At 34.3% G+C, this 21,725-nt stretch overlaps 1 protein-coding gene across 1 annotated transcript; it reads right to left on the bottom strand.

The window, feature by feature from the left end:
- Nucleotides 1–3,395: 3,395 nt before the first annotated feature.
- LOC118753548 lies at nt 3,396–21,433 on the bottom strand (the record flags this gene model as incomplete). The annotated part of the gene is made up of 2 exons (XM_036488430.1): nt 21,375–21,433; nt 3,396–4,263 (listed from the first exon to the last, which is right to left on the bottom strand). A coding segment is annotated over exon 2 (593 nt), but the record flags the coding sequence as incomplete, so codon positions are not given.
- Between the last annotated feature and the right edge of the window lie 292 nt (nt 21,434–21,725).

Genomic DNA, 21,725 nt, shown 5'->3' with positions numbered 1-21,725 from the left:
CATGGTATAAAGATATGATTGTGTGCGCATGTATATCAATCCCATCTGCCTTTCCTGCTTAGAATAGTATGAGACTGTGTAACACTTTTTAAGATTCTGCACTGCATTGGAAAGCATGAGCTATAAGGATTTGGTTTGCATTGTATTGGAAAACGAGTACCTGAACTTTTTGGCTTCCAACACACAGTAGTTTGAAACTAGAATTTACTCTCCCCAATCCTCCAGAGCCTTCTTTTTCCACCAACTTAATTCATGTTATTTTGAATGAAAGCTTATATAGCTTAAGAAACCTATTGAGCCGGATTTTTTTAATTTATATTATAAGTTTTTTAGTGTAGAGTGCAGAGAAAGTAGCAGTTTGGAAGAAAATGGATTCCCCTGTACCACTTAATAAATGTTACGTAATAATAACTGGCTGGGAACAGTTACAGGATTCCCCAAAAAGGGAAAAAAGACACTAGAAAAATTGTAAATGTTATAAAAAACTGTTCACCAAAATTAAATAAAAATTATAAAAATTAGAAATGTTATACAAAAAATTCACTAAAAATAAATTTTTAGAAAAATTTTATACTATATCTCATTAACTGTTAATGCAATAAAGTCCAAGTTTCAATTGGCTAAGAACTGGCATTGATTTTTAATAACATTTTTTTATAGAGTGAAAATCTCTCAAGTGGGCCACCCAAAATTGGATGGTCAAGATTTTTTCGCACAAATCACTTTATTCGGTTTACAAGCATAAAAGAATATAATTTGAGCGATTTTGTAAAATTTTAAGTTTTACAAGAGTTATTGTTATTAAGTTTTTTTATGAGTTCAGTAATTTCATAATTCAAATAATCATTATTTTGTATAAAATTTTTATTTATTTTTTTAAATTTTTTATAAACAAATGGAAATATTTATACTTCTCGATCAGATTTTTTACTCGTTTATACTGAACATCAATCCTTCTTCTATAGTACATTATTTAAAAGAAATAAGAAAACACAGAAACTTGCACGGAGTCGCTAGTTATTAATTTGTTTCTCTTCTGCCACGGGTGCTTTTGCCTTCATTCCGGGTGCCGCGCGGACACGCGTGGTGCAACCAGAGAGCGCAAAAAGAAATAAAATTTATTTATAAACATAGGCATAGATTATTTAGTACAGTCCTTTTTAAAGTTGAATACATAAATATGTACATAAATAACATGCATATTTATGTATGTACGTATGTATGTAAATATGCATGTATTTTCTCTTTACAGAGAAAAATAAATAAATATACAATAGTACAATCGCAGAAACAAAAAACAACCAAACACTTTTTAACACGCCCAAAATAGTTTGCTACTTGTAGCAGCTCTGCTGTATACCTGAACGAAATATAATTCTTGCTAAAAAATGTATTTGTGGATATGTATATGTAGATATGGGAAAATTTTCGTTAACGGAGAATAGAGGTTGATCCACAACTTTGGCTGGAAAAAATAATAATTACTGAATTCATCAAAAAAAAAGTTAATAACAATACCTCTTTTAAAAATTCAAAGTTTGCAAACTTGCTCTAATTATATATTGTCTTATGGTTGTAAACCGAATAAAGTGATTTGTGCGAAAAAATCTTGACCATCCAATTTTGGGTGGCGTACTTGAGAAATTTTCACTCATAAAGAATGCAGGCTTAACAATTTTTTTTTTAAATCAACGAGAGCTCTTAACCACATGAAACTTGCACTTTATTGTAGTAAAATTGAATGAGCAATAATACTTAATACCCAAATTTTTTCTACAAATTAAAAAAAAAAATTATTTTAGTGAAAACTTTGTTTATAACATTTAAAATTTTTCTTGTATTCCTATTTTTTCTCGTTTTGGGGGAACCCTATAATTGTTTTCATCTAGTTTCATTTTTCAGAATTTATTAACTGGAACAGGTGAATCGATTTTCTTGAAAATTGTTACTTTCTCTGCACTTTACAGTAAAAAATATAATATAAACTTAAAAATTATATAGAATTGGATTAAAAAAAAATATCGATTTAGTTGAAAAATTAAGGCTTAGAAGGATTATGAACAGTAAATTTCAGTTTCAAACCACAGTGCAACAGTTTAGATCACGTTATGTACATATATTGAACACGACAGATACGGTACTTGAACTGACTGTGCGCTGAGCATTAACCAAACGTTTGTTTTGACTAAAGCCAGCGTAACTTAAACCGAGATAACAACAAAACTTCGTTTGAGTTCAAGAAATATTATCAGGTAAGGTTTTATCCAACTCATAATTGGCGAAGAATTTAAAAAATTATGCGAAATAAAAAGCTACTCCTTCCACATATTACGTAGTCAAACCAGAAAATATTTGCATGTCTGCACAGAGAAGGACTTGGTTTCTATGCGCATTATTCCCCCAAATAAATTAACAAAACCCGAAAACTCAAAACTTGCTTTGCCTAACTAGTTGCGCTTAATTTTTTTCATCAGTTTTTTTTTTTAAGTTATTGTGGGTTGTCACAATGGCCGAAATAAAATCTAATTTGCATGCACACGCTTATTAATTAATAAGTATGTTGCTTAATCACCCAACTAGAATATGCATAAAAATATCAGCAAAATGACTTAAATACATAGCTGAAAAATCGATAACACTTAGCGCTGAAAAGTCATTTTGTTGGTTCAGCACATTGGCCATTCACTTTTAGTGGCAATAACAGCAACGAAAATCAAGCAAAAAATTAAGCAATTAAAAATCGCGTTCAAATTACAATCAACTTGCTTTTGCTGCACTTGCCCTTGTTTTTGTTGTGTTTTTTAAATTAAATTCGATAGTTTTCGGTTGAATTTTTTATGAAAAATATACAAGAATCAAATATGTAAATTGCTGCTGTTTGTAGAGTTCGGTTTGACAACAAACAAGTTCGCTACTTGAGTCTTTCGTTTAACTTCTCAATTGCTTGGAAACTGCGCCGACGATGGTCATTTACTTCTACTGTAGCTACGTATGCATGCATGTGTGTGTGTAGGTAAAATATTGACAAGTCAGCAGTATATATCAATATACGCAAAAAAAACGAAAAAAAAATAAAAGACCGAAATGATAGCGCCTACTATTGCAGCACACTTACACATCAACAACGCTGCTTGCAGCGACTTTGTATCGCACATACATATGTACATCTCGTTTAACGGCTAGTTTTTCAAAATCACTGGCCATTCTATTTATTGCTTCAGCTTTTCCGCTGTTTCTTTTGCAAGCCTATGCAATTTTAGTTTTTTCCCCCATTTATCTGTTTACTTACATTTTCCTGCAACACCTCACTCTGTATGTGCATCTGCTCTGCGCATCACAAAAAGTGGGAAAAAGAGAAAAAAACATACATATATATTTTCCAAAACGTCACTCACCTTGTTCGCAAATTTCCGTTGCGTGTGTTGTTTAGCGTTTTTGCGGCCAACTTGAAGCTGTTGCTGCTGCCGCCACCGCCAACTCCACCGCCTCCTAGACCGCCATTGCTGCCGCTATTGAGCTGACTTGCACTCGTGCGGGGCAGACGTGAATTAGTGGCGCCGGTACGCACAGATGCGCCACCGCCGTTACCATTGCTGCCGGCTGCCGAGACGACAGCGAATACAGAGACAAGCAACAGCAGCGCAATGGTGAGTAGCGATGATGAGCGTTTGCTGCGACAACAACGGCGAACACCACTGACGCTGCCGCTGTTGCTGGTGATGCTGCCACCGTTAATGCTCATTTTTTTGCCACTACTGATCATCGCGGTAATTATGGTTGTTTTTGGTTTAGTAGTGACCAGTGCTGTTATTGTAGTGGCTTTCGATGGTAAGAACCAGTTCTTAACTTCTTGGTTTTGCTTGGTTTGCGCGTATTTTTGCTCTTCTAGCAGCAGCAGCTGTTTTGTTTGTTGCAGTTGTTGTAGCGATAGCTCATATTGCTGTTGATGTGTTTGTTTTTGTTGCTGCTTGGCCTTTAAGGCCGGCATATTGCTGTACAGTTCGCTAGTTCGGATGCTGTGAGCGCAGTTAATGCTGCTCTTCAAATTTTTTTACACGTTGACTTTTTATTTGCTTTGTTTGGTTTTGTTTTTCTTTTCGATTTTATTTCTATTTTTAGCTCGTGCTTCTTCTTTTTCTTCTCACAATACTTTTCACAATAACTCACAATTCTATATATGTGTCTGTGTTGTAATTTTTTGCCTATTATTTGCGAGTAGAATTGGCATCACTTTGTTAGATATAGCAAAAACACTGAAAATAACTGTAATCAAAATAAGCACGTGTACTTAGTTGGAAATATTTAAATTAGAGCTTTTCAACTAAATAGATGATTTTTTTATTTAATTTTTTAAGATTTTTTATTAAAAAAATCAAATTTATTTTATAATTATTTTAAAAACATCGTTTTTCGTAGTTTTTGATTTATAATAATAAGTGTTTTGACTGTTAGTTGTTTAGCATGTAACTATTAAAGCAGGTATACGTGGACAATATGATATATTTTTAACCCTCTATTGCATGAACTATGACGGAGATCAATCAAAAAAATTTAATTGTGAAAAACACCTTATTTACGTATCAATCAACGCTTATCGAAAGAAAACATGACTCCAAGTCATTTCTTTTAAATTTAATTTCGCAAAGAAATGTATGGAAAATTTTAGGAAAACAATAGAAAACAGTTGGGTAGCGGTAAACTAATTATTTATTGACACAGAAGAGGATGTGTGAATTATGAAAATATTTTTTTATTTTACAAGGGCAGCTTTGGGTTTCATAAGTTTTCCTCTTTTGCAGTTAAGCACAAGAATAAACGTTTTGCAAACACCCACATAAAAGTGAGGTTATATTCAAATGTCTTCTAGTTAACCACAGGCAAACCGTTGCGTTCCGTTATTCCTGGTTACCTTGTCAGTGCATTTAATCACTATGATACGTATTTATAACACTCGTTTGGTGAGAAAAAAGTAGGGGCACCATATTTGGTTTCGTAAGCAGTAGAGGGTTAAAACTTTTTAAATCTATTACTTACTGTTGCCTAAAGCTGGTTTCCTTAAGACATAAAGCTTTCGAGAAATACACAGCTATGCAGTTAGGGGATTTATCTAGTGCTACAATAAGCCATATGCACAAATTTATAAGCGTGTCAAAGTGGTTTGTTTGAACTGCACAAATTCATGAGAGATAGGCTACGTTAAAATAAAATTGTAAGCGATACCTGAGTATTACTTGGGAGGCACTGCAACAAACCAACCATTACTTATTATTGTTTTTTAAAACATTGTCCTGTAAGAAAACCTCATAACTGAGCGTGGGTACAACTACCCTGTAGTCAAACGTACTAGTTGTAAACTACCTCACAACTAGTATGAGCCGCATGCCCAACTAGTCAGCCATCTATCTTTTTTCCATGCAATCAACTGGTATTTTTAACATGGGGATGTCCTACGAGATGGCAATTGTCAGATTTCGGTCAGAAATATACCAGTCTCATACTAGTTCAAAACAGACAGAAAAATACTAGTCCAATTAGGACCAAAACGACTACTTTGGGAGTCAAAAAATAAAAGTAATTCACGAATATACAATAAAACACTTTTGATTAAGTACACTTTAATATATTATAAATTTTTCATTAAGGGTTAATAAAAGTAAAAGGTTTCAGGTACAATAAATACTATATTTTTATCTTTTTTAATAATATTGAATATGCAAAAGAAAACATTTTAGTTAAAAATAAAATGAAGACTTTACTCCATTTTTGAGTGAACTAAAATAAAAATAAAAGTTTTCATTAAAATAAATTAAACTCATTAACTTTGCACATTCCAGTCTTTTCTTTTTCAAATTTTACAAAAGTAACAATTAATGTTTAAAATTTGAGATTTGTATAAGAATGAAACAAATAAATAATTCAAGCAGTTATTAAATATTCATAGCTTTTTTCAATAGTTTTTCTTGATGATAAATAATAGAAATTCATCGAATAATTATAATCGTGTAATTAAAACAAGGCAAAAGTAATTGAAAATGATCAAAAATAACAAAATAATGATGTAATTAAAATTAATGAATTAATTAACGTTTTTTACGTAATTAATTAATACTCATTAAACGGTTATCCAAAAAAACATGCTTTAATTAATAATCATTATGAATATTAATCATTAACAGGTATTGTATAATTGAATACGTACTCCCTTTAATGGTTTACAATATACCCAAATAAAAGTTATAATATTTTGTATACTTTATGGTATTAAACTGTCGAAGTCAAAACAGGGCATGAATAAATAGTTTGTACTTGGTACAAGTCTGGTAGTTTTCGAACTAGTTCGGTTTCAGTCAGGAAATTCTAGTTGTAAACTAGTATTTTTCCTGACTAGTTTGGGGTTTCACTGCAGGGTACATACATGCAAATCTATAATGTTCTTGTTTGTTAAATTGAATGCTTAAATTAAATAGTGGGACCTGAAATCGCTTAGACTGTTGAGAAGAAAAAACAAGTCCTTCGTTCGACCCAGACAGATGGTAGAGAAAAACATAATTTTTTAGAAAGAATTATTTGATGGAGAATTATAAAAATAATCAGCAAATACAATATCAATTCGCGAAAATTTTTACCACCGCACTAAAGTGCTATATTTTTCGCTTTCGTTTTTTCATAATCAACCGACAAAAGGAAGATTAGGTTCTCACGTACATACAAACATACAAAGAAGAGTCAGGACAAATCACGATATTCTGAAAGCTGTGCAGTGATATAGGCGATGATCCAGTGTGGCTCTAGAGTTTAGTTTATGTAAGTCCTCACTTGAAAGCTTGCGATGGTCTGAGATAATGTAAGTATACCGACCAAGATTTATTTTAAACGGTATTCATATTGGATTGTACAGATAACTCTAATTTTCAACGTGTCCTTATGATCATTCAAGTTTATTGATTATTGTATAGTAGCCTCTATAATTAATAAAAATGCTAAGTATTTGGCTGTGTTGTTGTTATAATACAAATGGAGTGACCTACAGATTTTCACCGCCTCAGAACGGCAGATGGATTTTATGAGAAGCCTGCCGAGGGCGACTGCTGTTAAAAACAATTTATTTCTAATTTAGATGTTGACCGAACCAGGGATTGAACCCATGTCTTACAAAGTGGTTGTACGTACCTAAATTACAGACCGATTTTTAAAAATGGTCTAGGGTATCTAAAATATTGGGATGCATCGTTAAAGGTAAATAATTTTTTTTTTTTTGTAAATAATATGATTTGTTCTTAGCAACACAGTTTTGTCAAAGGCGGGTCGGCACTACTGGATCATGCGGTTTTTACCCACAAAACTCTTGTAACTGCCTCCATAGAGGCTACATTACCCTCTACACAGACTTTTGAAAAACTTTCGACATAGGGTTAGACAAGGTTTTGGTTCTAAATTCATTCGAATTTGTTTTCACTCCCCACTTCTTCAGTGGATAAAATCATATATTTTTAACAGACTCTGTTTGATCGCTTTTGACAGTGCCTATTCCCGGCGACATTTGGCATTTCTCAAGGTAACATTTTGAGACCCTTGCAATTAAGAATCTGCATAGTTATAGCGTTTCAAGCTTGATAAAGTCTATTCTTAAAGGATAATGATTTACCCGAAAGTTTAATCCCTTCCGTACGCGTTACTACAACTCTGGGATCTTTCTAAACTTGTTTCTCGATTATTACCTTGTTTATACCGCTGTGATCAAAATCGCTTACGTCGATTCAAGACAGGTTTGAGTAATGCATTGATGTATGCCAGCTTTATTCTTCTTTTAAGACCGCTTACTTATGTAAGTGAAACCCCTAACTCCCCCAGGTGTTTTTGCAAAAAGTTATACAGGAAAACTCTAAGGCTGTAAATCGTTTTTAAGCAGATTGACTATTCTATGAACAACCAAATATACTTAGCAGCATGCCTTGAGAGCCAATAATTTCTTCGAAGTAGCTGAAGTGGACTTAGGAGCTTCATTTTCTTAAATAGACCTTAAACAATAAAAACGAAATATTCAGCTAAGCTTATCACAAGGGTGTGGCTTGAATTCGAAATGCTTCCTCAAAAATATGTACATAGTCCTCTTTGCATAGCAGCCGGTATATTTCAGAAGAGAATAGCAAACATTTGAGCATTTCTGCCGCAAAAAAAAAAAGGTTTAGAAAAACCATCAGTCATTTGAATACTACATCAAAATCCAGCCCTTTTCCGATAGAGAAATCATGCCGTAAAGAAGCTCGGTCTAATCCGGCAAGGGAAGCATTCATCGTAACATATTATTGCATAATCATCTGCATATTATATTTGATTAACTTTACTATATCATAAATTAAAAGTTTTTAAAGATTTTTTATTTTACATATTTTTCTACTTCACTCGCTTTGCCGCTGGCTTGTAGCTGCCAAATGTTGTTTGGCCACTAAATTAGTTTTTATTTGAATTTGAGTTTCGATTTATTCACTTGTTTTGTTATTTTTTCTTCACTCATTTGTTTACGCCTAATATTTGCTGTTATTTATAACAGTTTCACGCCTTCCCTGCAACTATGTATATTTGCAACAATCAAATGTTGCGTTCAAGTGTTATGTAGATACTCTCCGAAGCGCGATCATTGACCATTTGTATGATTTTTGTAATTAAAATGGCAATTTTTCTTCAACATATCTTTTTGTTTCTTAAAATATTATACAATCAGCTACATTTTGGTCAGTTAGAAAAAATCGAAAAATCACCAACAAAAAACCAGTTGTCAACACCTCCATATATTGGTGTTGGTTACACTAGACAACTGATAGCGTGGCAGCTAAGTAATCTTAGTACAAGCAGTTAGAGTGTGGCAGCTAAATGCGATAGAGGTCGTTAGAAATATACATATACATATACATATACATATGTACATAAGTATGTATATATTTATGTTGATATGAATATGTTTAGAAAAAATAATAAAAAAAATTTATGCGTACTTAGTAGTACATGCAAATAAATTAGTGTTGAGAAAAAAATTTCGACTTTCTGCAACTCCCAGCTGTGTATATAATTCTCATTCCTATTCAAGCGCACGCGTCGCATAATTAAATGCACTTTTGATGTCGCGAACATTTTGAAATCATACTTACTTAGTACACGGCATACAATTTTCTAAGCATTTTATGCATTCGTACTTAGCAAATATATATACATATTTATGTACATATGTATATATGTATGTAAACAAATGTATGCATGTAAGTGCCTTAGCGCGGCGTATTAGCGTATTAGCTGATTGGCTTTAAGCCGTTTTTTAGTTTCGCTAACGCCGCTCATTGAAATATTTCGGTAATAACTTAAAAGGCTGTCGTACAAATCTCTTTTTGAGAAGTTGTTCAGCTGGAAATTGTGGTTTTTATGCGACGCGTCGCTGCTGTCACTTCAGCGTACCGCTCTAGCGCTGCTGTTTGCATAGGTTTTTGTTGATGTTTTTGTAGTTACTGCTGTTTGTTTTTTTGTTTTTTTGTTTTTTTGTGACTGACTGTTTGCTGTTTGATTGCACGATTCGCGCGATTTCAGATTTTTAAACATTTCTATGATTTTAATTTTCAACTGCATTTTTTTTTTTAATTTTTTTGTGCTTTTGTTTTATTACAATTAGCATTTCTAATTGAATAAATTAATTTGCAAAGACTTAATGAAGTTCAAATTGGCGGCTACAATAGTTGGATAGAATAAAGTAAAAACAAAAACGCCATTAAAATGTGGTAAATGTCAAAAAGTAGCAGCTTTGTTGATTGGGCAATGGTAAGAGGAAAATACAGGCAATTATGAAAATAAGAGAAGTTTCTATTTTAAACGCGCATATCTAGAATTTTTTTGTCATAACTTTGAACAAGTTTTTATTTTTTAATTGCATGACAATGGGTAATTACATTAAATGTTTATGGATTAAAATATTACGTGTTGAAAATATTTAATCATGAGTCCATAGACAAAGTTTATCAAAATGTATTTAAGTAGGCTCGAAAAGATTACAGTGAATATGTATACACATACTTTTGCCTCACTTAACACTTTTGAAGAACATCTCCCCGGAGGCCTTGTTATAAATTAGCTTTTCTTGAAATCTTCTGAGTCATTGGGCAGTGGTGGCTGAGTAAAGCTTTACCTACTGTTATGGAATTATGTGCGAAAAAAATTACTATAAATGAGAAGCATAGAACCGACTAACTTGGTTTTCCGCATTTCAAGAAAATGTCCCCAACCCATTTCATCGGAGGGTCCTTATATGGCATAGGAAAAGAGTCACTCTCTGCGCTGGTCCGGTTAGGAAGAGAGTCCGCATTCCAAAGCTCTTTTAGGAACATATAACCCAAAACGCTTTAAGGAATGTATGAGCTTTTGCAAGAATGACTTAAGAACTATTACAGGAATTCTGGCAGGACACTGTAGGCTTAACCATCACATGACCGAACTGAGAATTTAATCGCAGGGGCGATGCAGATTTCGCACCACGGATATCGAAACGCCACGGTATATTTTGGAAAGGTGTCCCTCAAGGATTGACTAATTGAAGCTAACCAAATCTGTTTATGTATTTATATATATAAACTAGCAGACCCGGCGAACTTCGTCCCGCCCAAAATTAGATTTTTAATTTAAACATTTTGGTACAACAGTTTCTCCAACAATCCACATTTACGATTTGTACTGCACATTCGTCGGCTAAGACTATCGTTTGGTGGTCGTTTGCCGCCTTAAATAACCGAACGAAAGTGTTATGTCCATGAGAAGATCCCTGGTGGGCACAATGAGCCGGATCTATAGTGAATGTGCCCTAGGAACTTTATCTTATAGTTAGTGGCAATTTCAATATCAATGCGTATCCTTGTTCAACAGAAATATAATATACATACATAAACTGAGACGAAATACCTTAAAAGCCAGTTTCGCGAAAGTAATTTAAGTGAAGAATTATGTTTTTCTGTCAGGGTCTATATTAAATTCAACTAAATAAATAAATTTTCATTAAATTGCTTTCATGAAACTGGCTTTTAAGGTATTTCGACAGGTGGTGATTTGAGATTTACCACTGCACAACTCAACACTGGTTTCTTCGAATGAGGCTCTAACGCATAATAATATTGGCAAATCACATCCATTGGGTCAATCGTAACACACGAGAGTTCAATATACTCAATAGTGCAACGGGTCGATTTAGTCTGACATTCACGGCACCTTTTTTTCACTTTTTAGATTTTTAGTAGTAACTCGACCTCAGCACCGTTTCTAATACATGTTTTGAATGTTCGCCAAATCGGGTCATAAAAAAATTTTTAGTACTAACTCAACTCCAGCGCCAACTGGCGGATTACTTTTCCACGCCCCCTTTTTAAAGAGCCGTTTTTTCTCAATGAGCATGTGATTAATTTCATATATCTCCACACGAAGTGTTCCAGTACTGTACCACGAAAACTTCCAGAGATATGCAGTATGAAATTCGGCTTGTGTGGTAGGTGCCACGACCCCTTTTCCAATAGCTCCATATTTTCTACATGACTATGCGATTAATTTCATATATCACCACACCAAGTTCCAGTACTCTACCAAGAACAATTATAGAGATATGCAATAAGAAAAATTCGACTTGTATGGGAGGTGCCATGCCCATATAAAGTTCCAGTACTCTACCATGAACATTTCTAGAGGTACTTATTATGAAAAATTCTGTTTGTATGGGAAGTGCCACGCCCCCATTTCAAATAGTCCGAATTTTTCTCCATGAGTATGCGATTGATTTCATATATCTCCATACCATGTTCGAGTACTCTACCATGAACACTTTCAGAGATATGCAGCATGAAATATTCGGTTTGTATTCATACATATATATACATATATGGGGTGATCCATCTAGACCTTAACTTTTTAAATTTTAAACAAAACACTTAAAACAGAACTGGATATCGGAATTTATCAACCGAAATAAGAATCTCTGACATTTATTTTTTAAAAATAATTTCCTTACAATATTGGCCGCAGACCGAACAAACCGTAAATAATGAGCGCTACCGCACCATGATAACGAACTTTTTGTTGCCTGCAGCTATTATTCGCAACTCTTGGAAGCCAACATTACTCGCGTAATTCGCGTAATGCTGCAAAAAGTTATTGAAAATTGAACCTTCGGAATGGACCACCTGCAGCGTAGTCGCAGCCAACATTTAAATGAAATTATTTTTAAAAAGTAAATGACAGAAAATGTTCTTTCGGGTAATAAAAAAGATTACAACATTCAATTCGGTGTTAAGTGCTTTATTTAAAATTTAAAAACAAAGTTGTAGATGGATTACCCTCTATATGTCTGTAGTACTGACTCTGTATTAATGAATGTATAATTATATGTTTGTTGTTAAGACTTTCCCTATAAAAGAGATCTTGAAAGTTGAAGTCTAATTTGACTGAACTAAAAACTAAATTTTTTAAGTACATTTCCTAGACTTGTTTGAAGCAAATGGACTTTTAACAACAAAGAGTAAAATAAGCTTAGCTAATACGAACCCGCTAAGATAAAATACGAAACGTGTTAGAATTCTGACTGTGAATGGTAAATGATATTATGCTTATGATTATTAAATTGCTAGTTTCCTCTTCGCGAATTATAGGTGTAAAAGTATGTACAACTCCAACGCCAAAAACGTTTTCCATAAATTCCATTTTTTTATAACTACATGTACATACACACTAATTTCAACTATTTTTGTTCAAAATTTGGAGTTACCATCGCAACATGCTCGCCATTCTAAAGATAATCGATGTTTAATATCACAAACATGGGATTAAAAAAAATTGCCTTTTGTTTCGCAATATCTCGTTTCATGGAATTTCGCAGAATATTTAGACAAAACCTAAAATAAAACTAAAAATAAGGCTTACTTATCCGCGACTATGACAAATTGCATGCATTTTTGGCACAGCGTAAGCACCAACAGTTGGAGAGTGGAGAATTTTGACTAATATTCGGCTATTAACCACCAACTGTGTTATTTTCCATTGACCATTGGGAGCAACAAGTGATTGGAAGTATAAAAGGTTTGCGTATGTATGTATGTACATATGTACGCATGTCTGCACTGATTTATATTACAAGTGAGTTAAACCATTTAGGTAAAAGAAGAACAATAATATTGTTTTTTATTATTGGGGTTATTAATTTGTGAAAAAAAAACACAAATGTTGAAAACATGTAGAAAAACTATTAGTGATTGTTTTAGTGAATTAATTTTAAAAAGGCATGTAAAACATTAACACATATTTTCCAATTCATTATGAATGAATAAAGGAATTTCATAACCTGCTGTGTTGGAAATGTGAAAGTCTGAACTCAGGTGGAATCAAACTGTTTCTTCCTAACGCAGTCATATTTTTGTTTCTGGCTGCTGAAAAAATGATGATGAGTAATGGTTTACAAGCTCCTAACGGTGCGTGCTTGGGTAAAGCCGCTACTTACATATGTAACACAATCATTTAATTATTTTACCGCCTTTGATCATATGCATGCTTCGAATGGGTGGCAGATATTAATTATTTCTGCTGATAATTGATATTTAGGCAAATCTAAAGCTCAGCCAAACAGCTATTCATTTATGTTGATTAAGAAGAAAAATATGAAACAGATTTTCTTATAGTGTGTTTACTTTTTTTGGTATGCCACAGAATGAAAAGGTCAACATAAAGACTGTAGCGATAAGGATTCTACGTATTTTGTTGCTTTTTCATGGGCACACAATAGGGAAAAAGCTGGCAATTTTAAAATGTAGTCAATCGTATTTATGACAGTTTAAATATACAACAGTTAGTTAATAAACTGGCAGATATTGAGAAGTGTATAAAATCGATTCTGTGAGGACTTTGTGTTCAATATCTTTTCAATATATTTGTGTATTACGCTTATGGTACACTTTTGTCTTTTAAAACTTCAATTTTTAAGAAAGAAAATTTAATAAATAACTTCGATAACCAAACATTTATCAACTCTCGCCTTAAAGCTGAGTAGAAGAGGCTAAATATGTAATTTTTGTAAAGTGCTAACTAAAATTTCAAAAACTAATAAAGGTAAAATTTCTGGTACGGATATTAGTATGAAAACCATTTCAAAACACACAACTCACAAATAGAAATATCTTCAGTTTCGCTTTCATACAGCCATTGGTTCTATGAAATACTTTCTATCTTGAATAAAGAAATTTATGTGAACAATGATTTAATTTTTTGCAAGCATTTATTTAACCTCACTTGTATGTGAACGAACCAATCTTTAAAACTATACACCAAGCAAATCGATATAGCAGCGTTCTTCATTTTAATAATAGTTTGTATAAATTTAAGCTTGAATTGTTTTATATTTTGAACTGGTTAGTTTGTAAAAAGCGCTTGTACTTTTAGACTGAATAAATAAATAAAATATGTATGTACATATGTATGTCATGGAATTTTACTATCAATATTTCGTCAACTTCCTGTTGAACTAGAGACCTCAAACTTAGTTCATAGCTAATGTGACCAACCGTACTTCTTTCGGAAGTACAGTACTTCTTTTTTAACTCTTATACTTCGTACTTCACAGTACAGTCAAATATACTTCTTTGCAATATTTTGTACTTCAGGTCATTTACAATGTCACATGGCCTGTGCGATAAATTCGTTCCAACCGCTTCAAGTCTCCGGGAAACGATGGCATCATACCTGCGCAGCTGCAGGTGTCATGCAGTTGGTTGGCTCATATTAACTGCGTGAGGACCAGGTACATCCGCAATGCTTGGAGGTACAGTGTTGCGTTTATTCCGAAGGTCAGAAAAGGCGGATATTGCAGACAGAATTGTCGCAGCATGAACTGGTGTTAGGCTCAAGGAAATCCAATGGTAACACTCTGGAGTTCTGTGGGGCTGTGACTTCGCCCTGAACACATAGGAATAACTCTCAGAAGCTCCTCCTGTGCCTACATATATTCGCTTAAGAGAGGACCGGATAGAGCGGGGTTAGTAAAAAGGGAAAATAGAACATTTCTCTGCTGAATAAAATGTTTTTATATGGCACTTTAAAATACTTTTTGCAGCGCAAGACACGAGTGACTCATCTTTACCCGTTAAAGGTGCCGAAAAACACGTTACCTCTCAAGGGCTAGTGATGGGCATTCTGACAGGTTATTGTGCGATTGGTATCCACGCGGAAAGGCTAGGAATTTCAACTGAACCCATTTATATCAGCAATCAAGAGGAAGATGGCGTGGAATCATCTCGACACTTTCTTTTAGATTGTCCAACCTTTGCGATGCTAAGATGGACGCATTTTTGCTCTAAATTAGCCGCATTCGAAATTTGGCAATCTGCTCCGCGACGTTTCGCTGACTAAATTAAAGGTCTCCGTTCAGTTCTTTGGTGGTTTTCGTGGTATCACAAGGGACAATCTCTTCATTGTCCAAGTGTGGCACTTGCCTGGGGCAACCACTTTAACCGAACCCAACCTAACGTGCACTTCTTTATGAGATAGTTGGTCACATTATTCACAACCCAATGAATGAAATATAAAAGTTAAAATAATCCGCTACGTGGCGCAAGAGTATTTACGGTGCCATTTGATTCCTTCTTAGAAAGATTATTTTAAAAATATTTTTACTGTTAACTTACTTTAATTCAATATGAAAACTGGCAAAAGGAAACAAATCATATGTCACTTAAATTTCCGGTGAGTCAGATTACTTTACGAGTGAAAAAAGTAATAAAAAAGTATAGGTTCCAATTTATCGAAATCCGGCGCGGATATTTAAAATCGTTACTTGCAAAATGAATGCCAAAGGCAGTGTTGCCATTTTAGTGATTTTCCCACTAGATCTAGCGATTTTAGTTTCTACTTAGCGAAAATTCCGCGAAGAGTGGATTAAACATCCTGAGTTAAAATACTAGATTGTAGAATTTAAATTATTCCAGCATTGTGCAATTAATGCAAATGCAGTTTGATCTGCAAGTTACACAATTTGTTTGCACATTCTATAGGTTTTATGCTTTCGATTGTTGTATAATATGTTTATTAAACAAATGAAAAAAAATATATAAAAAAATTTATTTTTGAATATTTAATTTAAAATATCCTGGCCAGGATTTTTTCAACCAACCCATTTGCGAAATATTTACTAACACGTTAAATTTCATACAAAACAAATTTCATCCTTTAAACAGATGGATGAAGGTCGTGCCCTATTCGGATCTTCTCCTACATATATGATCTCTTATTTTATCAAATGAAATTGAACTGACAAGCTATTCAAGAAATTCGTTTTCCTTAAAAGTTTACAGAATGTAAATGATTTAGCGGCATTCTGTGTTTATACATAGAGGAGATATTTAAAAAAAATCTCATATCTAAACAGCCATTGTTATGGAAGATATGCCCCTTAAAAATAGATCTAAATGATTTTCAGACCGATCTTGATGATTTGCTCTGTAGACTTTGTATAATTAATTTAAAAATTAGCTAACGAAATGCTCGGTTTTAGCTATCCCAATGAAGGAGTTTCAAAGTAAACCCCCATATCTGAACATTCAGTTATATTGAGGCTATGGATAATAGTGAACTGATCTTTGTCATTTTCATTATAAGTTTCTGTGTATAATGAGTTATAATAATACGAAATTTCATGTTCCTAGCTTCTTAAATGGAGGAGTTATAAAAAAAAAATCTCATATCTAAACAAGCAGTTGTATGGGAGCTATATATTTATGTTACAGTGATCAAATTGATCTCGTTCCGGCAAATGATTAATTCACTATAAAAATACACCAGCTACTAAATTTCAGTCGGTATCTCGAAAACTTAGGGACTAGATTGCGTTCAAACAGACCTACAGACAGACACAGCTAATTCGGCTCACCCCGACGTTATGATCATTTAAATACATATTTTCAAGGGTCTATCTCTTCTTTTTCTGCTAATTACAAACATCGGACGAAATTATAATACCATTTCAAGTTCATAAAAGGTACAAAAAGCAATTGTGAAGTATAACGAAAGAGTAACGAAATCCTAAAAAAAAAAATATCCTTAAAAGTTTAATTATTTAAGGTAGACGAAATACAGCTGGTCACTAAATCATAAGTGTTTTTTTAATATTTTTTCTTTAGCTTTGTACCACGATTATTTTATTAGGAAAAATGGAAACGGCAACAAAGTCTAAGCGGCAGAAGTTATAGCAGCTATTTCGGAGATCACCACATCTCCTCATCAGTTTTATTTTTTCTAGACTTTAGCAGGGATCGAATCCGCGTCATCGATGTACAAAGCGTGTCAGAAACGTTAACCACTGAGCTATGCTCACCCCGCAAACTCGTGTTGCTAATTCATTTTTCCTTATTCAACCTACTGCTATCAAGTGCAGTTAATTTGCCGCTATTTAAACTTGACAGCGTGGTTGTTGTTTTGTTTGAAAGAAGCACGATAGGTTGTATTTTTTGTTCACTGCAATATGGACATGGTTCAAGAGTAACGTTTCTACCATGGTTTCTGCGGTTGACTGGACATTGGATAGTGAAGACTTCAATACCTTAGACTATGCACTATGATCCTTTCTAAAGTTAATCGGCTGAACTGTTTTGTTTGTTAGAGGAAAGACCTTCCCATTAATTTTTTGAAACTTCTTACATTTCGAGACAAAGTGAGGGATTTCCAAAAATTGCAGGGCACAGTATCAATTCCCACCATGGCATTGCGCAGTAATTTATAACCTGAGCTTGGAGAAAGCTAAACAACTGCTGATAAAGAGTGAAGTAGTGGCATCATTTTCAAAATAAAGGCGCGGATGCTGGAAGTCGAGAAATCCTCCATACTCGTGTTCTTAAAAAAAAAAAAACTTCTGATAAAACCTATTTGCCGTTCGGAGGTCCCCTTTGTGTAACAAAATCAAGACGCACACCACAAATTGGAGAAAAAGCTCGGCCTTACCCTTAGCGATAGTTTTTCAACAAGCACTAACTCGCTATGTTTTCTGATTGCTGATTTCACTGATATATTGATAGATTGGAGTCTGTTCAGAGGGCTTTTATATGCTTTGCTTTGCGCTCGATAAAATTTGTAGACCCTATCCCATCCTATCGTTCCCGTTGTTTGTTAAAAATAGAGTACGTCTGGACTCTACGGACATGCGATTTCTCATTAGAGTCCAGGTGTGCTATGTTGACAATTCATGAAAATTCATTCTTATGTTCCCTCAAGTATTCTTCGTTGTAATGAATTGTTTTTTTGTGGGTGTAGCTAAAACTTTTTATGGGATTAATGTTCCTTTAAGGAGAACTCTATTCCAATTTAATGCTTTTCTTCACGGTCCAGATTCGGTCGCCCTTTTGAGCCCTTCATTTCTTATCGCCGAAGAGAAAGTAGCGTACCCTCCTGGAGAATCGAAAAGTCTGACGTTACTGACTGCCCAGCGAATACTCCTTCCCCGAGGAGAAAGCTATGACTTATACATAATAATTCTGGAGAAACCCAGACTTGGTTTTGATAGTACGGGCTCTGGTCGCCCTCCGGCATTACGAAATGAAACGGCGTAAGTAACTTAGCTTCGGTAAAGAATCAAAAGGCATAACCATAATCTATAAGCTAGGCAATGTACTTCAAACTTAGTCACGAGTTTCAAGCCATTGTCCCAAAGGCTGGAGCCCGTAGAGAGATTTTTGAAGCCTCACTTAACAGAAATCTATCTAGAGCAATAAACTGAGTGAAGAAAATATATCAGTTTACCATTTAATGTCTAGTGTTTTGAATACTACGTATGTATTCTTAAGCTTTCATTTTGTTGGTCAAAACTGTGCACCGAAACATTTGCTTGTCGTAAGTAAATAAAAAGATACATGTTTTCTATGGTGACTCTTATTCTAAATTTTTTTTGTATATTTACCACCTCATCTTTTAATACGAAAATGCCTATCAATTCAATTTGAGTCGCAATTTTGCTGAATAAACAAATACTTAATAAAGCCTTCGGCATCATCTTCGCTTAAATCTCTCAAAATCCTCAATTGCAATCACACATTAATCATACGCACCGTTGGCTGTCTAAGCTAACATTCTAATACTCAACGGCTCATTGGACTGCAGAACACAAGATCACGTTCGCTACGCAAGTCTAACCATTTGCAACGTCAACACTTCAAAATAAAAGTAAGCGCTGCACGCCAGCCAGAAAACGAAACAAAAACGAAACAAAAAAGACCAAAAAAAAAGGTAAAATCGCCAGAAAAAAATAGTCTGACTGCTAGCGGGCCTGTTTTGCAAATATACACATTGTCTTTTTTTTTTTTTTTTTTTTTTTACACACAATTTTCACAGTTGGCAAATAGAAAAATGCAAATGCAATCACAGACGTCAGTGCAGGCGAATGCAGACAAGACATAGGCCACAAATGCAAATGTAATTCAATGCTAGACGCCGTAACTACAAAGTAGCAAAGTGATCACCAGCGAACAGCTATACGATTCATAGTAAGCTAGCGGCTAGCGAGTTAGACAGTAAGACAGACAATTTTAGTTTGTTAGTCACGGCAACGGCATTGCGGCGGCCAGCCAAGGCGGCGAGTAGCCGTTGGAAAAACAAATTCGGAAAAATATAATTAATTAGAAAAAAATACGAGCAGAATAAAATATGTACATAGGTATTTAGTTGAGACAAAAAGTGGGGTAAAGTGAAGCAGTAGAAACTTAAATTTTTAGTTAGTGGCGGCTATCAATTTCATTTGATTTTTATATTTCTATATTTTTGCGTCGCGCGCAGCATTTGAAGTGTCGCGTATGGATTTCTTTTTTGCTTGGCATCTACACAGTCGTCCATTGCTTCGATTTACTTTAGTTCAGCTGCTGCGCTATGATTTTTCAATTGGCTGTATTCCTTTCTGCAGCACTCAAGCCATGCAATCAAGCAGTCATGAAGCCATTCGCCGGCGCGGCATGTTATCGCTGGCTTTGCTGCTGTTTGTTGCACTTTGCCACACATACACATGCACACGCATACGAAAGCACGGACGGACGCTGCATACATAAGTATTTACTGCTTATTTTCATGCTTGCCAGGCGACATAATCTATTTATGCCACACTTTTTGCCACAAGTACACACACACACACACTCGCATATAAAAGCATACATACATACAGGCGCAGAAGCATATGCAATTGTACCCACACAAGTGTGCATAAAATCAAAATCATATAAAGCCGCCTAACCGCCAAAAAGGCGTAAGCGACATTTTTTTCAAAATTTTATTTTTGATGCAGAAATGCTTCTAGATGTTCTAGGAACATTTTTGCAACAAAATGAAAATTAAAAAAAAATTCGCTTACGTCTTTTTAGCGGTTAAGGCTCCATATGTTTGTTTGTATGTTTATTTTTCTGAGTACAGGTTTTACATTATGCTGGCGAGCTACTTTTTAGTGCTCATTGATTAAAATGAAAAAATTGTATTGAATTGTTTGTGTAATATTTCGTAGAAAGCAAAGTTATGATTTTTACTAGACATTAATATTTTCACTTCACACTGCTACACAGATGTTTTGTTATTATAAGTAATATTTTCGCTCTCTAATGCGTTTTACATTTGCCAGTATGGGCAAATTTGTTTTCCACTTTCAGGATTTTTTTTTATTACAAAATTTATAGACACTCAAATGCAAACGACACCTATTTCAAACACTTCGCATTTGCGATTCATATGTACATATTTATGTAAATAGATTAAATTTTCTTATAAGTATTTTTCACGCTTTCCGATTCCTTCCTCATTTGCTCATTTACTTATCACAGATATATTTTATTTCATATCTCAACCCGTATATTTTGTTTTGGTTTATCACATTCGCTTGCGTTGTTGCTGCTGCACAAAACTTGTAGTAGTTGCAATCACTTTTTAGCGGTGCAGTGAATTAAAAAAAAAACGGTAAATAAAAAAAAAGAAGCAACAAAGATCATCAACTCGACTGATCGAATCGTCGATAACCTCGACGCGTTATTGAGCAACGTCCAGCGCGCAGCGGCTGCCTACGGACTGTCGTATTAACGTCTGCTGCGGCTTTTGCTATTTCTTATTTTAATTACAGCCACCTTTGGCTATTTTCGACCTATGTATTTGATTTTTGTTTCAATATGCATTCAGTTCGTTTTTTTGTTTTTTTTTTTGTCACAGTTTTTAAGAAATCATATTTAATTAAAAAAATTAGCTTTGTGTGCGCGCGCTGCAAAAGTATAATTATAAATTATAATTTTTTTTTTTGACTAAGTGTATCAAAATATAACTTCACACACAAACACACCAATTCTGTAGGGTAAAGGTTTTACCGAAATTGTAATTTTTTAGCCGCGTTTAACCGCGTCGTCAACCGCACGCTTTAGTGGTCGATACAATTCTGTTAACAACAGTGGAAAGCGCAGCTGTTGTTAGTCAATGCGAAGCGAGCATAGTAGAGTTAAGTATGTACCAAGGCAAAGATAACTAATAGGCAGTCCGATTGGGTGTCTGCTAGCTGGCTACCACATCGGCGTGGTGTGTTTTGTAAACGTGCAGCGCAGCGCTCATGGTGATGGTAGCTGCGCATGCGCGAGCGGGCTGATGCAAGAAATGCAAGCGAAATAGTGAATTGGAGTTTCTGACTTTGCCTTTTGCTAACTTGAGTTTGCTTGCTTTTGTCT

This window comes from Rhagoletis pomonella, unplaced genomic scaffold, assembly GCF_013731165.1.
Source record: "Rhagoletis pomonella isolate Grant_MI unplaced genomic scaffold, Rhpom_1.0 Rhpom_scaffold_02606, whole genome shotgun sequence".
Taxonomy (NCBI): Eukaryota; Metazoa; Arthropoda; class Insecta; order Diptera; family Tephritidae; genus Rhagoletis; species Rhagoletis pomonella.
This window is presented reverse-complemented; position numbering and strand designations above follow the sequence as displayed.